The 20,000-nt window shown below is 41.6% G+C and overlaps 2 protein-coding genes across 2 annotated transcripts in view; one reads left to right on the forward strand and one right to left on the reverse strand.

Moving 5' to 3' along the window:
* Positions 1 to 3,879, forward strand: part of LOC135101130 (red pigment-concentrating prohormone) — a 19,127-nt gene extending 15,248 nt beyond the window's left edge. The window contains exons 2-3 of the mRNA XM_064004671.1: positions 3,041 to 3,313; positions 3,581 to 3,879. Coding sequence (XP_063860741.1) covers positions 3,041 to 3,313; positions 3,581 to 3,631 — 324 coding nt within the window. The 3' untranslated portion in view covers positions 3,632 to 3,879. The remainder of the gene's footprint in view (positions 1 to 3,040; positions 3,314 to 3,580) is intronic.
* An 11,391-nt stretch (positions 3,880 to 15,270) lies between these two features.
* LOC135101562 (uncharacterized) overlaps positions 15,271 to 20,000 on the reverse strand; it is a 9,759-nt gene continuing 5,029 nt past the window's right edge. The window contains exons 2-3 of the mRNA XM_064005672.1: positions 19,169 to 20,000; positions 15,271 to 18,453 (exon numbers count right to left, since the gene is read on the reverse strand). The exon at positions 19,169 to 20,000 is cut by the window's right edge and continues 1,763 nt beyond it. Coding sequence (XP_063861742.1) covers positions 18,447 to 18,453; positions 19,169 to 20,000 — 839 coding nt within the window. The 3' untranslated portion in view covers positions 15,271 to 18,446. The remainder of the gene's footprint in view (positions 18,454 to 19,168) is intronic.

The following is a 20,000-nucleotide window of genomic DNA, read 5'->3' on the forward strand; positions in this document are numbered from 1 at the left end:
GTCACATTTGCATACATTACCATAAGAATTGGGTCAATAGAGAGCACGCTACGTCCCATCCTCCACCATAACCGTGACGCTGGAGAAAGGGGGGATGGTGACGGTGGCGCGCACACACACACACACACACACACACACACACACACACACACACACACACAGAGAGAGAGAGAGAAGGAGAGAGAGAGAGAGAGAGAGAGAGAGAGAGAGAGAGAGAGAGAGAGAGAGAGAGAGAGAGTTGTAGAGAAGGCAGAGCGGCTGAGTAAAGACAAGACGCATTGGTTGGTCACACACGGAAATAAGGGAGCAGCGGCCGCGGAGGAGAATATATTGAAGCCTAAGCAAATTTTTCGCTCAAAACGTAAAAGAACAAAGCTCGGAGAAATGTACAGGCATAAAGATATTAAGTACTCCTTCGACAACAACAATAACAACAACAACAACAACAACAACAACAACAACTTATCTGTACCATACCTAACGTGTCTCTCCTAACTCGTCTTGCTCTGTTCGGAAAAGATCAATCCAAGCATCGACATTCTCTCACCATTACGCGTCACAGAAGAGCAGGTCACTAAATGCAGATAACCAGAGGAACATTACGTTACTATAGAAATGTGATTAACAACGTCCCATTGACTCCACCATAACGAGGCAGAATCTATAGCGTTGTACTGTTGGCCGAAGTAGTGTTATTGCAAAGTCCAGTAAATTTGATGTCTATAGATTGAATATAAGTGAACAAGTAAATTATTTATATTAAGAACTCTGCAAAAACCAAGAACTGGGAAAGTAATAAGTGAATGCGGCTGTTTGGCACTCCTTTTGGTCACATTTTGTACACCAAGACATCCGTTGCTTGGATTACAGTACCTGTAACCCAATGGCAGATCCCTGAGTATAAGAAGGTAACAAAAAAAAAAAAAAAAAAAAAAAAAAACTCATCTCGTTGTAACCCATAAAGCCACGTATTTGAGCTGCATGATTAATAACAGCTGCAGGGAAGAGGAGGAAAAGAGTACATACCAAGGTAAAACACAGCAGGCACGCCAGGCTAGACTTCGTTAAAACTTTTCTACACTTCCACAACACTCCCCGTAGTGATTTCACGCATATCAGGAATTGCTACCACATTCCTGGCTGGGGGAACAAAATAATCTCGTATGACAGTGAGGAAAGAAGAGAAGATGAGAAACGTGAAAAGTGTGAAGAAGTGGTCACGCTGAGAATCGCTACTATAACTACACGCCTTGGAGGTTTTAGTCTGGTGCTAAACCTCACTCATTTTTTTTTTATAATACTCATAGGCTAATTGCTGCTACACTGCATTTCCCTTAGTCTCGTGAACACATAACTCTCATCCAAAGCTGTTTCTGAAAACATATTTCTTCTGTACGAGAGTTACTGATTCTCTCTCTCTCTCTCTCTCTCTCTCTCTCTCTCTCACTCACTCTCTCTCTCTCTCTCTCTCTCTCTCTCTCTCTCTCTCTCTCTCTCTCTCTCTCTCTCTCTCTCTCAGCCTCCATACGCCCACACCCTCGTCCCGTCGCTTGTCCGCCTAATGAGTCGCTAAGAAGGCGGCCTGCGGCGCCCCAGGCTGATGCTCCACAAAGGACACATGGCAGGACAACTTGTTTGCAACTATTTCATCTCTCTAGAGCCACGCGCGACAATAACAGACAGTTACGCAGAATGGAGTGAAATTCTTTGGAAGGGTTATAAGGCGTGGAGATGATATAATTATGATTTTAGTACATTAAAGCTATTTCTAGATACGTAGTCCAATCACAAGATAGGACTGAGAGAAGTAAATAAACAATATACAAAATGAACAGCAAAATAATATGATGCATTGTGATTCACTGTCATAATTCCTGCAACACCAGTTAGAATTTGGAACACTCATTTCTTGCACTTTAAAGCACTTTTACGAGTATTACGCAGGCCACGTTGTAAATCCTCCAGAAAGCTGCTTATGTTGCGGTCTTGCAGAGATTTATAACAAACCCTGTCACGCCTTCACTGTGAAAGCTATACTCTCTAAGCGAAGCTTCTCGGAATGGGAAACACAGCCTCAGATAATAGTGTTTCTCTCGAGATCCGTGGAACATCGTACATGGAAAAGTATGAAAAATTATGCCTAACACGACGATTCACTGGATCCATCGAGGCCTGCTTGTGGTGATGAGGAGGGAGAGAGTGGCGAGACTGTCACGCTGCACTGCCGCGATCAAAGCTGTGACGGGAACACACCTGCTGAAACTCTGCCGTTATTATTACCGAACCTCAGTTGAACGTCGCACCAGATTGCACACTCGCACAGCCTCCCACAGAAATGCACACACCTTCACGCCGGTGACAGCACCAGTGAGGCGCGTGTCAGTGTCCCTCCTTCTGTGTGCTGATGTCCTACAGCAGGAGGCACTGCCGTACTTGGCTTTACTCATTCACTTTCAAAGCGGTACGGAAACAGTTACGCCACAGGAGACACACAAAGTCTACTTCCTTCCAATTTGTTTTTATCATTAAAAAATTTTCTGAATGCCATTAGGTTCACTGTTTTCTCGTCTGAGTCCCGAAATAACGCCCAAGGGGGCCGGTAGTTCAAGTAAGGACTTTCTTTTTCCGTTGAAAGGCCTGAAGCAATATCATACTCGTATCTAATTCGAGGGCAGCAACCCTGGGGCGCCGCCACACCATTACAGAAGACGATTCCCCGCGGCGGGTGCCCTCGTTTTACAAAACATGAATTGCTCTTTAATTTTCTTGCCCGCCAGCTCAGCGTCCACCAGTCAGCCATCTCTGCCGTCCTAACCACTGACATGGTTGCCACTTGAATGCAGAGCACCCCTTTGCTCCTCCGCGTCCAGCAATAATGGTGTCTTGAAGCATTTACATATATATGGAGTAATGTGTTTACCAGATCCTCCTCCTCCTCCTCCTCCTCCTCCTCCTTTCACAAATGGGTCTTTTACCCTTTGCCTGTATAATGGGATCACCAATTACATGCACCCACTCACTCCCTCTCCTTCTTCCACAGGTTCGCAGAGCCGGAGTGACGCTTTTGGTGGTGGCGCTGGTGGTGGTGGCACTCGTGTCCTCCGTGTCGGCTCAGCTCAACTTCTCCCCCGGCTGGGGCAAGAGGGCGGCTGCAACCAGCAGCAGCAATGGTGGCGTGGGAGAGGGAGTGTCCGGTCTCCACCCCTCCGTTGGGGGCGCCCCGGGAGGAGTGGTACCCCCTGGATCCTCCTCCGGGGATTCCTGCGGCCCCATCCCTGTCTCAGCTGTCATGCACATCTACCGACTTATCAGGGTGAGTCACACAAACACATCACAGTCTCTATACAACTTTTACACAGAAACAGATGAATCCAGATAATAGTTCTTTTCATAAAACTTTACTGTATTACCTAAAGTAAGATATTTACCGAAAATAATCAACGCTTTTTAAAACAAATCTAGGATACGATTCTCAAAAGTAATCAGTTCAATTAATTTTGCTCCAAATAAGTACTCAAAACATTTCACTACACACGTTCCATTACTGCGCCAACTAACTCTGCTTTCCTCCCTCCTCCAGAGTGAGGCCGTGAGGTTGGTGCAGTGTCAGGATGAGGAGTACCTGGGCTGAGTCGTTCCTTCCCCCGCCACAGTCAAGCTTGTGCACCCAGTAGATGTTTTCTTCCGCCACAGTACTTCCCGCGCACGACCAAGAGTTCTAATTTATGGCCGCCTCGCACTCTGAGGTTTCCGACACTACCTGAGCTACCCCACGGAAACCTCGCGCTATTTATATGAAAAGTTCTTCCTAAAAAATTACTTGAGGGCTGGATGATTTGGGTAGGAATCTTTGCTTTTGATTAAATTCCTCCAAGTCAACTGTGTTTCTATGACCACAATGTGCTGTGCTGGGTGCCATGTGCCGCCGCCAGCGGCTCGGCGGCACGCTGCTGTGTTGTGACGGCGCCAAGTGGAAAATATCAACATCGATGCAACACTTCAGGCGAACTCCACCAACTTACTGCCTGTGCTCTTGATCCTGTATGTAGTGCGTCTCCCCACATATGGGATACTGTTTCACTTAGACTAGTCATTAAAGTGTGCAGGCAAAAGCTGTTTGTCTGTCTCATCAGCTTCCCTTTCATCTGTGACACTTAGGTTAGATCTGTGACACAAAGCGTTACATTACTATGTGAGATTGCAACAAATACTGCTTCATGTTTAATCTTAAACTTGCTCTTATTATACATTTTCATGAACTACACCAAATCTTATCTCCAGCAGCATTACACTACATTACACTTCACGGCAGAACGATGCACGATCTTGCCACGGCCGATGTCCTTCCAAGCACTTTAATCTGATTCAGCTGTTCTTCTCGGTGCAAACTGCTCTCCAAAAGAAGATAACGAGGAAGAAAGGCAGAAAACAATACTATAATGGTGAATGTACTTGCATACTTGCCATTTAATACGTTCATGCTCTCTCTCTCTCTCTCTCTCTCTCTCTCTCTCTCTCTCTCTCTCTCTCTCTCTCTCTCTCTCTCTCTCTCTCTCTCTCTCTCATCTATAATTTTTTCCACAAAGGTGGGATGCCACACGTGGTCCAAGACTTCATGTGTCCAGTGCGAGGTCGCTGATGGCCTACCGATGGTCCGTGGTTGAGCTATAGTCACTAGTCACTTACAAGTTGAGTTTCCATGCTTCACGCTGATACGCCTATACAAGTGGCGCTTACTGAGGGCCACTGTGCCGGGAGTTGCTTACTCACGACGTTTCGGAGACAGGGAGACGGGAATGTACTCTTGGTTTTCCGCCAGGTATCTTTTTTATACACTGGAACAATTCTACAATATTTCCAGGTGTCCGTTCACTATTTTATTTGCGGGCAGGTAGTTAAGATCCTCATAATAGGAGAAAGCGTGCTCCTTGCCACAACATTACAACTGATGGACACAAGCTATTCATAAGTTAATTGGTCCCAGCTCTCTCTCTCTCTCTCTCTCTCTCTCTCTCTCTCTCTCTCTCTCTCTCTCTCTCTCTCTCTCTCTATCTATCTATCTATCTATCTATCTATCTATATATCTATCTATCTATCTATCTATCTGTCTGTCTATCAATCCATCTCTCTATCTATCAATCCGTCTATCTGTCTCTCTCCATAATAAATAGGATTTTTATCATCCTGTCCTCAGATGCCCTCATTCAGGTCAGCTCTCAATAAATGACTTGTAGCAAAGTCAGCCATACTGGCTGACTCAAGTATGGCAGTGTTATGACACATGTCTGAACATTACGAGAAGATGAGGCGTGTGAGGTCAAACAGCTATCCTCTCAAGAGGAATGATGTCCTCCCTTGACTTTCCCTATTTCTCCTTTACCATATAAAACATCACCTCCTGTTTACTCCTCACCTGTCTACCTGGCCCTCACTCGGGTACAAGCTTGCCTGTGTGGCCACCTGTTGTATGCTGGCGGGTGTTTTTTCCCGAGTGACGCAACAGTGGCCCAGTGTTTTGGTAAATACCTCAAATGAGGCTTCGAATCTCTCTGGACATCAAGCTGCACTCATGTAACGCTCAGTCTATTCGTGCACGTCATCAACAGCACAGCCTCCGTACCTTCCACTGGAGTGTCTCCACACGCAGCTGCCTACCACTACCCGCGTATATGAAGGTAAAAAGTCTCTCCACAAAGTCCCTTAAACTCTAACACTACGAAGGCACACGCGTGATTGTTGGTGCCCACATGACCCATCGGTGATCAGCGGCCTGTATGGTGAGGTCTGTCACCACAAGGTCTAATGGTAACAATAATTTAACAAATGCTGACCAAATGATGATCCAGCAGCGGTGCAGTGTCTTATGAATGGGTTGGGAGTGGCATCACAAGCACAAGGTACTTTCTTTATTTTCATGCTGTATCTTAAAGACTAAGAGGCTCATTAAGAAAATATATATAAACTGTCTACAAATCAAATATATGCATGTACATGTACCAAAAAGCAACCTTCTTGCCCTGTCTTGTGGTTTCACGAACTCTCGTCACGAAAGGTTTCAAGGGCTAAAATTCAGCCTTGTGATTACCTAAGAAAGACATGACAGATCAGCTCACTATAATGTGAAAATATATGAATCAGCCGCCATGATGTTCACCTCGATACTGTGATGTCACCAACGTTAGATACTGTTCTGAGCAGGCATTCCTCAGGTTTGGTAAGATATCAGCCGAAGAGTGTGATGCCACACAACACTGTGGTGAATGACTGTTACCTCCTCACTGGTCTGTTCATTATTTAAATCCTCCAATGTGTTCCTAACACCTCTGATACGAGTGGTGGAGACCACCTGCGGCAAGTACTGCTCTCTCTCTCTCTCTCTCTCTCTCTCTCTCTCTCTCTCTCTCTCTCTCTCTCTCTCTCTCTCTCTCTCTCTCTCTCTCTCTCTCTCTCTCTCTCTTTCCCCACACACACACACACACACACACACACATTACATGCCCTTAATATTTTTCACTTTTCATCTTTTTCTTTCAGGAGGTACAAAGGCATGACAGTTTCAGGCACAAAGGAAAAGAAAAAAAAAATGAAAAAAACGCTCCTTTCTCGGAAAAGCCGGCGCTCAGGAAAAGAAAAAGCTGACTTTAGAATATCCTAGGAAGATGTCGGTTATGCTAATGCTGCTATTATCATCACTTCTAATATACTAATACTTACTACTTACTTCTGTCTTTACTGTTACTTCTACACTACAGCTAAAAAAAGTACAATAAAAATAGTTTACAACTCTAAAGGGATCTCAACAGCAGGTGTCCTATACCAACAGAAAGTTAAAAAACCGCTTTCCGTTCTCGGCACAAGTTTCGCGTGTCTCCAGCACTGGGACACTCGGCTAGCAGACGCCACATGGCTAAATGGACCAAGCAGCAACCATATGAAAAGTTAGTCACAGGGGCACGAGATAACCATGAGTGAGGCGAGCGTGACCCATCCAATCACGAGCTAAAACTATCTCCAGGTGACGCTTTCGCACATGTCTGCAGTGTTCAAGGACCAGTTCTTGTGGGCGTGATCTGTCACAGGAATCGATCTATTAGAAGCTTCTCTTTATTCTATTATAAAATGCACGCAGGATGGAAGGAATCAAATCCTTACGGACGAGGGCAGGAGGCAGGAGCATGGCAGACTGTAGCAGCTTCAGTTCCACCACGTGCTTCCCTTAGGAGACGAAAGATATCAATCCAGTCAAAAAAAAAATATACAATCACGTCTCAATATTAATATTGACGTGGTAAATTTATTAATAATGAGAGCAAGGGGATTATTTTCTCTATCTGTCGCCGACAGAAATGAGTAAGGTTTAAACACATCACGTCATTTCCCACTTGTAGTGTACACACCCCAAAAAGCAGCAACAACATTGCAGACCGCTATACTTGTCTAGTAAGAATGGAGGAACATTGCTAACCAGGATCATTTCTGGGAAAATTGCTTCATAGACGACACCTGCAGAACTACACTTTGAACTGTTGGCAAAAGCCGGTGTCCAACCCTCATGCTGCAATGCGTGATCAAGAACAATAGGTTAGTGAGATGCCTCATAATATCCATCTTATTACCGCTAATGATCTACAGAAAGGCAGTGTCGCCAGACAAATAGTGATGCTGCATTTGCATCGTGAAGAGACAATTGCTCATTCAGTTTCTTTGTTTGAAGTTGAAAATGAATGCCTGATTAAAGGAAGTGTCCTGGTGCTCATGCGGAAAATGAGCGTTTTTTTTTCTTTTTCTCCTAGCCTGGTCTGTGTAAAGGGTACCCATTAACACCAAAGAGGCAGTCCAACACAAGATAAGGAAGAAGAGAGGAGGGTCAAAAAAGTCTCTAGATATGTAAACGGAAGGAACTGTACTCAGCAAACAGCTGCACTATGAATAATAAGATACGCTCACTGAAAGGATAGGTTTGAGTGGAAAAGTTTGATGTGACAGCTGTTGAGGAGGTCTGATTAGGAATGGTAGGCAAAAATCTTGTTGCAAAAGTTGAAGTTGACGGATATAGGCTACTTCATACGAATACGATAGACAGAAGAGACGGAATGGAATGGTAGCAATCTGTGTTAGATTTTGAATAAATAAATTTAATACTAGTAAAACTAAGTAATGTCTGCAGAGTCCTGAATCTTTCTAAAAACGCTACGATATCGTTAATGTGGGAAATTAAGAAATGCAGTAATCTCGTATAAAATGCGTGTGCATTATGGGAGATTTTAATGACAGGATGAATGTAGTTAGCTAGCTATCCCGAGAACTTAAAATCTTATCATTTTGTAGCAAGTTAATACAAACATATTCCTGATAGGTCCACAAGCCTTCCTCATGATTATCTCTACTAATGCCCAGAGAATGACTTCCATACAACTTATAATTGTTTTCGACGTCAGAATGCAATAATAGTATTCACCCAAGGAAGGTATAATAGCATGTATAATATCTGCACTCACCAGCCTCATGTTTACAACTGGATGACGTAGCAGTGGCCAACAAGGATGTGTGGGACCAACGTGTTGCCGTCCAAGCTGGTGAACTTGCAGATGTAATGAACCTTCCTACGATATTGCTCACAGGGTCCTGCCAGGTTACTTCAGGGCTTAGAAAGTGATGTGTTACGTTAATTTGGAGTCCTGTGGTACCAAAATACGTAGTTCACTGCTGTTCAACACTGATCTCACTTCAGTTCACTACACATCAATGCTCTTCAATATACTTGTTATACGCACATTCCCAAGAAAGCTACATCATTCTCGATTATCCACATTATCACGATCTGCACAATCATTCCATTCCTCTGTCACTGCCTAATCAACGAACACTCCACAGTTATTGCTAGAGTAGACTGATCAAAGCCGTGATGGATCAGCTGATGGGCTCTGGAAGTGTTTGGAAACTCTACATCCGAGCATTACGTCATCCGGTAAACAAGAGACAAACGCCACAGAACAGGAGGCAGTAGACACCTGCCGAAACGATAATTACTCCCAGTGAGTTCTAAAGCACTGTTCAGGAGAAGGCAGTAGACACCTGCCGAAACGATAATTACTCCCAGTGAGGTCTAAAGCAATGTTCAGGGGGTGCTGTGAACTTATCATTAAACCCAGCTGTGACCTCACTGAACGTTTCCCTTTGTGTCTCACAACATAAGCGGGCAGTCACAGCCTGCCCTCTAAAGACAACTCTCTTCCTCCACACAAAACTACAAGCACCTAATAACACACACTCCCTTCACTCAAAAATTTTAAAATCATCATGGCGACTCCTACACAGCCTCGGAGTCCCCATCTGGGAAGGGGACCATAAATGTCCCCAGGTCGGACTGCCTTTCTGTCGACGACCCTAAGTGTCTTGACACCCCCCCTCAACTCTTTCTTCATTAACTTCTGCAACATTCGCGGCCTAAGATCTAATTTTCAATCTGTAGAACATCACCTCTCCTCTTCTAAACCTCATCTTCTTTTCCTCACTGAAACTCAGGTGTCTGAGGCAACTGACAGTAGCCCCTTTTCTGTTACCTTCTACTTTCTCTATCCTCATTTTCGATCCAAAGCTGGATGCTGCGTTTATGTGCGCAATGACTTAACCTGCTCTCGTGCCCACGCTCTTGAATCTTCCGAGTTTTCCACCATCTGGCTACGACTACAGAGTCATTCTCATACTAAATTTATCTGTGCTGTATACCTCTCTCCTAACTCCTCTGACTATAAGAAATTCTTTGACTATTTAACTTCCAAAGTGGAGCACATTCTGACCCTCTTCCCTTTTGCAGAGATCTCCATTCTTGGAGACTTCAATGTTCACCACCAGCTTTGGCTTTCCTCTCCCTTCACTGACCGTCCTGGTGAACTAGCCTACAACTTTGCTATCCTCCATGACCTAGAGCAATTGGTGCAACACCCTACTCGTATTCCTGACCGTCTTGGAGATACGCCCAACATTCTTGACCTTTTCCTGACCTCTAATCCTTCTGCTTATGCTGTCACCCTTTCTTCTCCGTTGGGCTCCTCCGATCACAATCTCATATCTTTATCTTGTCCTATCACTCCAATCCCTCCTCAGGATCCCCCTAAGCGAAGGTGCCTCTGGCGTTTTGCCTCTGCTAGTTGGGAGGACCTGAGGAGGTATTTTGCTGATCTTCCTTGGAATGACTACTGCTTCCGTGTCAGAGACCCGTCTTTGTGTGCTGAGCGCATAACAGAGGTGATAGTGTCTGGCATGGAGGCGTACATTCCTCACTCTTTTTCTCGTCCTAAACCTTCTAAACCTTGGTTTAACACAGCTTGTTCTCGTGCTATACATGATAGAGAGGTGGCCCACAAAAGGTACTTAAGCCTTCCATCACCAGAATCTCATGCACTTTATATTTCTGTCCGGAACCATGCCAAGTCTGTTCTCCAACTAGCCAAAAACTCCTTCATTAACAGAAAATGTCAAAACCTTTCAAAATCTAACTCCCCTCGTGATTTCTGGCATCTAGCCAAAAATATCTCCAATAACTTTGCTTCTTCTTCTTTCCCTCCTCTACTTCAACCAGATCGCACCACTGCTATCACATCTATTTCTAAAGCTGAACTCTGCTCAAACCTTTGCTAAAAACGCTACCTTGTTCCTCCCTCTCCTCCACCCTCTGACTACTTCATGTCACCTATTAAAATTCTTCGCAATGATGTTTTCCATGCCCTCGCTGGCCTAAACCCTCGGAAGGCTTATGGACCTGATGGGGTCCCTCCTATTGTTCTCCGAAACTGTGCCTCCGTGCTTGCACCTTGCCTAGTCAAACTCTTTCAGCTCTGTCTATCAACATCTACCTTTCCTTCTTGCTGGAAGTTTGCCTACATTCAACCTGTTCCTAAAAAGGGTGACCGTTCTAATCCCTCAAACTACCGTCCTATTGCTTTAATTTCCTGCTTATCTAAAGTTTTTGAATCTATCCTCAACAGGAAGATTCTTAAACATCTATCACTTCACAACCTTCTATCTGATCGCCAGTATGGGTTCCGTCAAGGCCGCTCTACTGGTGATCTTCTGGCTTTCCTTACTGAGTCTTGGTCATCCTCTTTTAGAGATTTTGGTGAAACTTTTGCTGTTGCCTTGGACATATCAAAAAGCCTTTGATAGAGTCTGGCACAAAGCTTTGATTTCCAAACTACCCTCCTACGGTTTCTATCCTTCTCTCTGTAACTTCATCTCAAGTTTCCTTTCTGACCTTTCTATTGCTGCTGTGGTAGACGGTCACTGTTCTTCTCCTAAATCTATTAACAGTGGTGTTCCTCAGGGTTCTGTCCTGTCACCCACTCTCTTCTTATTATTCATTAATGATCTTCTAAACCAAACTTCTTGTTCTATCCACTCCTACGCTGATGATACCACCCTGCACTTTTCCACGTCTTTTCATAGACGTCCAACCCTTCAGGAGGTAAACATATCACGCAAGGAAGCCACAGAACGCCTGACTTCTGATCTTTCTAAAATTTCTGATTGGGGCAGAGCAAACTTGGTATTGTTCAATGCCTCAAAAACTCAATTCCTCCATCTATTAACTCGACACAACCTTCCAGACAACTATCCCCTCTTCTTCAATGACACTCAACTGTCCCCCTCTTCTACATTGAACATCCTCGGTCTGTTCTTTACTTATAATCTGAACTGGAAACCACATCTCATCTCTAGCTAAAACAGCTTCTATGAAATTAGGTGTTCTGAGACGTCTCCGCCAGTTTTTCTCACCACCCCCCCAGCTGCTAACTCTGTACAAGGGCCTTATGCGTCCATGTATGGAGTATGCTTTACATGTTTGGGGGGGTTCCACTAATACTGCTCTTCTAGACAGGGTGGAATCGAAAGCTTTTCGTCTCATCAACTCCTCTCCTCTAACTGACTGTCTTCAGCCTCTCTCTCACCGCCGCAATGTTGCATATCTAGCTGTCTTCTACCGCTATTTTCATGCTAACTGCTCTTCTGATCTTGCTAACTGCATGCCTCCCCTCCTTCCGCGGCCTCGCTGCACAAGACTTTTTTTATTCTCTCACCCCTATTCTGTCCACCTCTCTAACGCAAGAGTTAACCAGTATTCTCAATCATTCGTCCCTTTCTCTGGTAAACTCTGGAACTCCCTGCCTGCTTCTGTATTTCCACCTTCCTATGACTTGAATTCCTTCAAGAGGGAGGTTGGAAGACACTTATCCACCAATTTTTGACCACTGCTTTGACCCTTTTATGGGACTGGCATTTCAGTGGGCATTTTTTTTATTAGATTTTTGTTGCCCTTGGCCAGTATCCTTCCTACATAAAAAAAAAAAAAAAAAAACGCTAGGCGAGAGTTAGACGACTGCTCATAATGGACGGTGACACATTAGTCTTCATACATTTATCTGTTTATTTTGAGTACATGAATGTAAACAAGGAACATAAACCACATGTCGAGCATTTTGTCATCCAGAAAACAAGAGGTGAGTGCCACGGAACACGCGAGGCGGAAGTTGGTGGACTGCTCAGTATGGATGGTATCACATTAGTTTTTATGCATTAGCCTATTTGTTTTGAGCCCATAATTGTAGGGAAAAAAAAAAAACACAAACCAGTAAATATTCAAGTGGTTGCGGTGCCATGATGACTACCTCGTGTCACAACAAAGGACTGCAGGAACTAGCTTTTAATGGTTACGCTGAGTGAGCCACAACAATTTCTCTGGACGTGTATATTTTCGTGTGTTATACAGGAGTATAAGAATACGAATATAAGAGTAAAATTGAAACAAAGTACATATGATGCATGCCTTTTCGTGTTTTGCCGTTCTTTCCTATGAATTATCAACCCTACTGCAGCCTCACTATTCAAGTGACCTGCCTTCTCTCACTCTTATTTCCTTCACTTTGTTTATGCAAGTTCAAATCACCATTTTCATCCTTATACTTACATAATCTCGAAAATATATTCTTATTTTTCTTTCCTATGACCTGAACTGCTTCATGGGAGGGCTTGAATTTCACTACCCACACCTCCATTGCTATTCTTATATCGACTACTTCCGTGCAAGAGAGCTAAAATTTAGAAGGATATATATATATATATATATATATATATATATATATATATATATATATATATATATATATATATATATATATATATATATATATATATATATATATATATATATATATATATATATATATATATATATATATATATATATATATATATATATATATATATATATATATTAGAAGTGAGATCTACAGCTGAATACTAGAAGACTTGGCTATTATAATTTGATATAGGTATTTTTGTTGTGTTTCTTCTAGTACAGCTTAGATATATACTTGAAAATCTTGGAAAACAAATATGTCTAAGCGTGATAAACATTTACAGAATACTGGCATCAGTTATAAGTTCATGACGTCATTTAACTATTGAATAACTTTAGTACCACGTTAGGCTCAATGCTACCTACATGAAAAGTTATTTTCAACGAAAAGTATTCATGAATGCATTCACGAATACTCTCATGAAGTATTCGTATTTGTAGTCGAATTATCAGTATTTCAGTATATTCGTATTCGTATTCGTATAAAATATGAATTATTCGAATTCATATTCGAATACACAGTTCTTGTGTTCACCCCATCCCTGGACTCTATATATTTGAAATGTGATGTATATACACCACAATATTACTATAACAGACTGTGGCCACTAAATGTATTTAAATAGAGAAGTTCTGGTTTACTAAATTCCGGTGGTATGAATCTTTGCGACATCCTGAGGATTGGGTGCAAGTTTATGTTGCGTTTTGGCACAATTTAATGTTTTCCTTCATTAAAAAGTGTTTTACAGAACTGTTTGAATCTGATCGCTTCAGTTCCCAGATATTTTTGTTTTTTACACAACCCAGTTCAGGAAAAATACAGTCCAGCGAAGGCAAATATTTAATTTCTCTGTAATACAAACGTAACTTCATGGAACTCCTGTTAAGTTTCATACATTTTCTTTATGAAATGCATTACTGCAGAGTCGGTTCATGGCTGAGTGGCCGCTTCATAATCCTAACTGTCCTCTTGTGTGAACACATGTGTACTCATCTTTGAAGAATCCAGTTTGGCCTCCACATTTCGATTTCTGTTTGTTAGTATTTATACTCACTTGGCTCCGTAAAATTCAGGTGCCTCGAGCACGGCGTGGTGCAGCCGTTTCTTTCCGTGCCTGTGGGAGGAGGCTGCTGAGGAGATGCGCGTCACATTACACAGTATTCTCTGGAGTAATTCTAACTGGTATTTTTCTCTTATTACTAAGAACATTAATATTACTGTAACACATGAACGATAATGACTTACGTGCCTCGTCATTACTTATCAGATATTCTTCAAGATATGGAGCAAGAGGGAGTTGTCTGAAAGTCATCAGTTGACGTTCATCAAAAACTTGAATTTTCATTATACTTCTGAAAAAGGTGAGATAATGTGAAATTGACGCAGCTTGTTTCTGAGTTAGTTCCTGTGATGCAGCACCGAAGAATGCACCATAAAGTGTTAACTAAGACATGTACGACTCTTAACAAAGAATTAAATTAATATTCTGCAACAGAACACTGACGAAATATGTAACACATCCACTTCATGTGTGCACACCGAAGTCCTTAATACTATTATTTATCAATCTATTTCGCTTTGTTGTTGTACTTTATTCTATTCGTTCATCCATTCATTTTGTTTTGTTTCTAAATGTTATTATTAGTAGTAGTATCATTATTATTAATATTATTATCATTGTTATTATTATTATTTTTTTAATGTTATTATTATTATTATTATTATTATTATTATTATTATTATTATTATTATTATTATTATTATTATTATTATTATTATTATTATCATCATCATCATCATCATCATCATCATTGTTACTGTTATTATCATTATTATTATTATTACTGCTGTTATTGCTACTGTTTTCAGTTTTATTTATTTATCTATTTATTTATCTATTTTACCTATTTATTTACTTGCTTATTTATTTATTTTATTTCATTTTATTTCCTTTCTATATCCATTTTTTATTCATTTTTTGAATGACTGATTGATTGATTGATTTTTCCACAAGACTTTTGCGCTTCTCATTTCCCACACATTAACTTGCGAGCCGCGTATACTCGCGTGGTTTACATTCTACTTGCCTCGCGACCCCCGGTGGTGAGGCACGAGGGAGAGAAAGAAGAAAATATCCTTGACTTATTTTCTTTATTCACTCAATCAACAAAACACCAGCCGACGTTGCATCGACTGAAAACACCAAACTGTGGCACGCCAGAACATTTATGGAGTTATGGTGCTCCGACTGAGAATCATTCACACACACACACACACCCCTCTCTCTCTCTCTCTCTCTCTCTCTCTCTCTCTCTCTCTCTCTCTCTCTCTCTCTCTGACGGGGGTGGACGTTCAGACAGCTTCTTTGATTTCTCCCCGTCTATATATTACAAACTACAACGTCTTCCGAGTGAATTAACCCTGTGCTGTCTGGCTCCTGAGTTGACCGTGAGCATATACACAGGATATACACGGATAAATATTATTAAATATCAATAAATATTAATTCTGGATGTAATAGGAGCCGTGGAAGGAGATGGGTAATAAAACAAAGCAACCAAGAAGGGTGTGAACAAGAACACTAGCATCGACATTCTGGACGGAGAGAACATTGATGACGGATTTAATAACAGTGACCTAATACAGAGAGTTAATAAAGCTGAAGTAAAATGATCAAGGACTTTTGTGATTCAGTACTGTTTGGCATCGCTAGGATTATCACAGACATTGTATTTGAAGTAATTAAAGACAATTACAATAAATTGTCAAAAATACAGAGGGTAGAGCCTTAATAAATTAATCTAAGGCGAGAAAGAGTTATTGTACTATAGAACATGTATTTGATTACAAAATGTTATATTTTTTTCCTTTGGAAAAAAAAACTAGTTATTAAGTGATTACAGAAAGATTTTTGACATTACATAAGCTGATAGGTTGTGATACAGACTTAAATCTTGGATTGCAGGTAAATTTCATAATTTGGCTAAAAATATGTACAGTAGTATCAAGTCATGTGTTGTTGTAAATCACGAAATATCAGATTTTTTTGTTAGTAGTAAAGCTACATATTTGGTTTCTATGAAAATTATTTAGGGTGAAAATTTAAATTCATTGATCAGTGGCCAGATCTCTTAAGACTGACTGACCGCTGTCAATGGGTGAGTGATTAAATTAACTGCAACATAAAAGAAAAAGGCCAGGCTGAAGGCTGTAATTTTAAACACAGGATTGAAAATATGTAAACAGTTTTGATTTATAAATACTTTGGTGTATTATTCAGCAGGAATGGGAGATTTTAAGAGTTCAACAGTAATGTAATGCAGCATATTTACGAACTAAGAAAAGGTGTAATGTAAAGCGCAAGAAATCTGATTTCCCTGCACTGCTTGAAATTGAGTTATTTAGTAGTTCCACAGTCACAGTGTTGCATGTTGTGTTGTGCAGTTGTGGGGTTTGGTGATTTAATGTAATTAGAAAAGTAGCATTTTTACACGAAGAAATTTTTTTATTAAAAAAAAATGCTTACAAGGAAATATATCTAATGGCATTGTTTTCGAGGGGCTTACATGGAATCTATCCTTGACATTAATAAAAAAATTCGGATAAGTCACATTGGGTTAGATTTACACCTGAAAAGTAACCTCATAAGCATACACCAGTGAATGATGTACCAGGACGCTGCTGCACTGTTCAGTTATTAATTATGGTGAAGAAAATTATACTGTCACTACATACGTGTGGCTTCTCGGGAGTGTGGTTATGACAAGAAGTCCTTAAATCTGCATGAATGGAAAAACTGGAATAAAGGCTTTACAGTAATGGATTTATCTTTGTTATAACAGTGGTATAGTAAATATGTTATATTTATGCCTGATTTTTAAATGCGAATATGAAATAGAGGAATGTTTAACCAATCTGAAAACAAAATTCCAAGTAACATTCGGTAAACATAGAACAAATAATAGTATATTACCAGTACCAATAGGAGGATACCAAAATATATCTAGAGAGAAGCCAGTTTGTTCTGGGAGGTGAATATTATGTTGCCTTGAAGTGTAACAACCGGACAATAAATTACGTGAGGTACGCCTTTATTGCATAGTACGTAAAACTGAGATCAAAGAGAGAAGAAATAGTTTATAAATGTAACAATATTCATATAAAAACGAGTTGTGTGTGTGTGTGTGTGTGTGTGTGTGTGTGTGTGTGTGTGTGTGTGTGTGTGTGTGTGTGTGTGTGTGTGTGTGTGTGTGTGTGTGTGTGTGTGTGTGTGTTATGCTAAAATAAGACATCAATATAAACTAATCATGTGGAAGATAACGTTTATGGATAACGAATGAATTGTGCTTCATAATTAAGTTAAGTTTAGACAACAAACTTAATTTAGATCAATTTAACTATTCTCTCTCTCTCTCTCTCTCTCTCTCTCTCTCTCTCTCTCTCTCTCTCTCTCTCTCTCTCTCTCTCTCTCTCTCTCTCTCTCTCTCTCTCTCATAAGAACATAAGAAACAAAGGAAGCTGCAAGAAGCCACCAGGTTTACATGTGGCAGTCCCTGTATGAAATATACCTACCTATTTCCACATATCGTCCCCATCCATAAATCCGTCTAATCTTCTTTTAAAGCTCCCTAATGTCTTAGCACTAACAACATGATTACTGAGTCCGTTCCATTCATCTACCACTCTATTTGAGAACCAATTCTTTCCTATCTCTTTTTTAAACCTAAGTTTTTCAAGCTTGAACCCGTTATATCTTGTTCTGTCCTGGTTGCTGATCCTAAGAATTTTGCTTACGTCCCCCTTGTTATAACCCTTATACCACTTAAAGACTTCTATCAGGTCCCCTCTTAACTTACGTCTCTCTAAAGAATGTAAATTTAACTGCTTCACTCTCGCCTCGTAAGGAATACTTCTCATCCCCTGTATCCTTTTAGTTATTCTCCTTTGTACTGATTCTAATAGACCTATATCCTTCCTGTAATGTGGGCACCAGAACTGCACAGCGTAGTCTAGATGAGGTCTGACTCTCTCTCTCTCTCTCTCTCTCTCTCTCTCTCTCTCTCTCTCTCTCTCTCTCTCTCTCTCTCTCTCTCTCTCTCTCTCTCATACACACACAACGATTTGACGGCATCTTGAGTAACGTTTCAATATCCTGCGTTGCTAAAGTCCCCACGTGCTGTGCTTCTCACGCAGTCGTCAACAAGAGCAGTAATCCTGGTTCGGTGTGTGGAGGCACCTGCTGAGATGCAAGGAGAGACGTTTCCTATGTGGTAAGGTTGATGCTCTCAACTTGCCTCGCCTTGCTGTACCTCACCTCCTGGAAGTAACGATTCGAGGTGAATAAAAATATTATTCTTTGTAAGCAAAACATCTCTTCTGTTCATTTTTAGATTCCAACAAATTATATTTAATTCTAAAGTATACAACAGCTAAAACTACAGCTATGAGATTTTGAAGCAGAAATAAACCCAGCTGACTTAATGTCCTCGCAAAACAAAGTAGAACAAAAAATAAATGAATAAAGAAGTAAATTTCGATAAAAGTTTAGCTGCAAAATTTTGGACTGTGTAGCTGAGGTTGACTCCTGCATTACTGAAGTGGACAAGATAAGGGTGAGAGTAAGAGGAAAGTCTTGTACAGCGAGGCGTGCAGTTACTAAGTTCAGAAGAGCAGCAATCATAAAAAAAATAACAGTAAAATACAACAAGAGATGCAACTTTACTCCGAGTGTGAAAGACTGAGGCCAGTTAATTAGAGTGCTGGTAATTGATGAAGGGAAAAAACTTTGGCTCCACCCGTCTCTGTATTGGAAGGATTAGGTCCGTACATAAAATATATATTGAAGAAAAGGGAGAGAGACAGGCAGTAATGATACAGGGCAATTAATTTTATGGAGGCCGTCTTAGCAAGAGATGAAATGTGAGATTTCTAGTTGATATATTTTTTTAAAGGGCAGCCCAAGTATAGTTGAGAAACATGAGACAAATTTGTAAGAGATGAAAACATGTCCCAGAACACTCAGAAGGACTCACCTTGGCACATCGCTAGGCTTGGAGAACCTGCGGGGAACAGAGGGCGATCGGGCCTGCGCTTGTAAGTGGCGGCTCTTGATGCCTTTCACTCTGGTGCTGACCATGGGGCGCCGGCCACCTCGCCCTGCCGCTCCTCCAGCTGGGCCAGGCCTCCGCACTTTTCTTGGGGCTGCCGGAGGCTTCCGAGAAAATTTTGTCATTGAAATAATCCTAGTCTCTGGTGGTATTTTCCGAGGCTTGAAGCGCTGAGGAGCAGAGGAAGCTTCTGTCTCTGAATCTGCAATTATGCCCGAGTCGCTGGAGCGTGAGCTGTTAGCCGATGAATTGAGGACGTTGCTTTGAGAGGAGGAAGGGCGAGGAATCTCCTGGCTAATCACTTGGGCAAATCTGACAACCTTCCTCCCTTTCATATTCCTTCCGTTGTCTTCTAAAGCCTCGCCAACAATGACGGCGGGATCATTACCTACAACTTGTACTCGTGGAGGTGTCGGCGGCCGATAATCAACTTTTACAGATCCTTGTTCTTCAGGAATCTCTTCTTCTGCCGGAGGTTGTGGCAGTGGCTTCTGGCCCATAGCGGCGCGATGTGCTCCAACAACCACGGAGTTCTCCTCCCCTAAGCCTGCCGCCTCGGGATCTCTGTCATAGTCGTAATTGTCATCAATATGGAATTGGCCGTCAAAGTCTGTCAGGTCTTCATATCCCACAACAAGATCACAAAGACTGTACACAAACTTTGGTTCCTGCTCCGTGTTGGCAGACCAAGGGAAAGCCCCGAGTGGCTTGTTCACTACCTCCTGGAAAGTCTCCTCCACTGTGCGGATGTGCAAAC

Source organism: Scylla paramamosain, chromosome 6 (assembly GCF_035594125.1).
Source record: "Scylla paramamosain isolate STU-SP2022 chromosome 6, ASM3559412v1, whole genome shotgun sequence".
Taxonomy (NCBI): domain Eukaryota; kingdom Metazoa; phylum Arthropoda; class Malacostraca; order Decapoda; family Portunidae; genus Scylla; species Scylla paramamosain.